General features: G+C 36.1%; 1 protein-coding gene across 2 annotated transcripts in view; it reads left to right on the forward strand.

The window, feature by feature from the left end:
• The window catches only part of Firrm (FIGNL1 interacting regulator of recombination and mitosis), a 43,469-nt gene that overhangs the window by 39,991 nt on the left and 1,039 nt on the right, over positions 1-2,439 (forward strand). For both annotated transcript variants that reach the window (XM_085687992.1, XM_048421462.3), the window contains 2 exons: positions 448-528; positions 2,137-2,241. In XM_085687992.1, coding sequence (XP_085544118.1) covers positions 448-528; positions 2,137-2,241 — 186 coding nt within the window. The remainder of the gene's footprint in view (positions 1-447; positions 529-2,136; positions 2,242-2,439) is intronic.

Here is a 2,439-nt window from a genome sequence, read left to right on the forward strand (position 1 = left end):
ATATTAGAAATATTGAGGTACTTATGTATCTCAGTTGTGAAATTTTCTGCTGAGAAGATATTTGTATGTTTACAAAACCTCATTTATAAGGCCTAGAGAAATGAAGTGACTTTTCCCAAGGTTCTCTGATGAGCAAGGATTAAAAATTTGGAGTCAAGTGCCTGACTCAGACACTGCTTTCAGCAGCATTGGTGGAAGGTCTCTTTTGGAATTGCTACTGCTCTGATCCATTTCTGTGCAGTCAAGCCTTGGGTTTAATAAGTAATTAAACCTTGCAGCACCACATATATAGAAGCCAAAATTACATAAGTCTTTATAGAACTTTGAGAATCCTTGGGTACTACTTTCTTTTAAAGCGAGTTTTCAGGTAAGGTAGTTAAAAAATCTATTGGCTCCACAAGTTGCTGAACTATGTGTGATCTGTCTTGTTTACTGATCTTTTAATAGGTAACAAATCATGAAGAGCTAGTTCCACAGTGTCTCAGTTCTGAAGACATCAAGAACAAAGTTGTAGCCTTTCTGGAGAAGGTATTTATTTATGTATAAAGCCACGTTTTATTTTTTAGCATATTTTTAAAATTATCTATTTGTAATCACTTTAGCTTCCTCTTGGTTCTGGGGTTTGAACCAGAGCTTTGCATACGCTAGACAAGTGCTTTCCTACTGAGTGTTTTGCACAGTGCTAATACAGATAGGCTAGGTAAGCATCCCTAATCCAGAGTACTCCAAAATCTGAAACTTTGTGAGCCACCAATATGAGGCAAAAACATAGAAAATACCTTGCAGTGAAACTGTATGTCATGCATAAGATTATTCATTTTAGTAATATTTAGTATCTTACTAAATATTTAGTATTTTACTAATTTCACAAAAATATTGTATAAAATTACCTCAGGCATGAATTTCATGTTCATACTTGGAGCCTATCCCCACAGTATCTGAGTGTTTGAAAGAATTCTGAAGCATTTTGTAAAAATGTAAAGGGAAACACAACTTATATGAATCAGTTAAGAGCATCCATCAGGTGGGCAGTAGTGGCACACACCTTTAATCTCATCACTCAGGAGGCAGAGGCAGGCAGATCTCTGTGAGTTCGAGGTCAGCCTGGTCTACAGAGCAAGTTCCAGGACAGCTAGAATTGTTAAACAAAGAAACTGCCTCAAAAATACAAACAAAAGAATGTACATCAGAGAAGTAAATCACTTTCAGTCAATGTACCTAAAAGTTTGAGATATAATAGCATTGATTACCTTAGCAATAAGATAAAGATAAGAATACCAGGAAGTAGAAATTATACTTTAGCACAGGAAGTAGAAATTATACTTTAGCACATATTTAACTAGGTTCTATGTACTTTATAAATTACTTACATGAGTTGTTATTAAACATTATAAATAGGTGTGTTACAGTTATTATCTAGGCTGAACTTTAAGTACATGTAGTGTTGTTTTGGTTTTTTGATTTTTCAAGACAGGGTTTCTCTGTTGCTTTTGGATCTTGTCCTGGAACTAGCTCTTGTATACCAGGTTGGCCTCAAACTCACAGAGATCTGTCTGCCTCTGCCTCCCGAGTGCTGGGATTAAAGGCATGAACTACCACTGCCCGGCTTAAATGCCTGGGTAAGTAATTGCTTTGCCAGCACCACACCATGTACAGTAAGTTGAATGTGTAACATACTTTCCTTGGAGAGAGAACACTTAATTCTGTAGTGAAAAATATTCTAAGGCACTTTTAAGAACACTCTGGTCCTTAACCTGTTGGTCAAAAACCTTTGCAACATGAGGTCACATATCACATATCCTGCATGTCAGATATTTACATTATGATTCATAACAGTAGCAGAATTACAGTCAATGAAGTAGCAGTGAAATAGTCACCACAACATGAGATGTTACAGGGTCGCAACATTAAAAAGATTGAGAACCACTGCTCTAAGGGGATTGTATTCAGATTGCACTAAAAGATGAGTTTATCTAACATAGAATTTGCCTCGTCACAGGTCAAGCCAGAATGGTTTAACACTCAGTATTTACAGACATACACATAAACTAGTTGGTTTCCTTTTCTAAATCTCATACCCCTTGGTATCTAGTAGAGAATGCTAATTTGTCAGTAATTTTTGATGATCTTTGACAGACAGGATTTGTAGATGAAACTGAAGTTGCCAGAGTGGATCGTGTGAAACAGAAAGTCGCTTTCTTGGAACCCACTGTAGAGGAAGCAGATGGGTTGGCCTTACAGGTATGGACTGTTTTTCAGTATGGCTAATAGTAAAACGATGGAATGTCTTTGCTCATTATTGATAGTTTGATTCTTGTCCTCATGTTGAATATCAAAGTCTAAGCATATAAAATTCCCATTTTATGGTCAAAAGCACATCAAAAACAAAACCATATCTTTCCTGAATTGTTATCAACAGACAAAAGCTACAAAAAATAG

Source organism: Myodes glareolus, chromosome 5 (genome assembly GCF_982192425.1).
Source record: "Myodes glareolus chromosome 5, mMyoGla1.1, whole genome shotgun sequence".
Taxonomy (NCBI): domain Eukaryota; kingdom Metazoa; phylum Chordata; class Mammalia; order Rodentia; family Cricetidae; genus Myodes; species Myodes glareolus.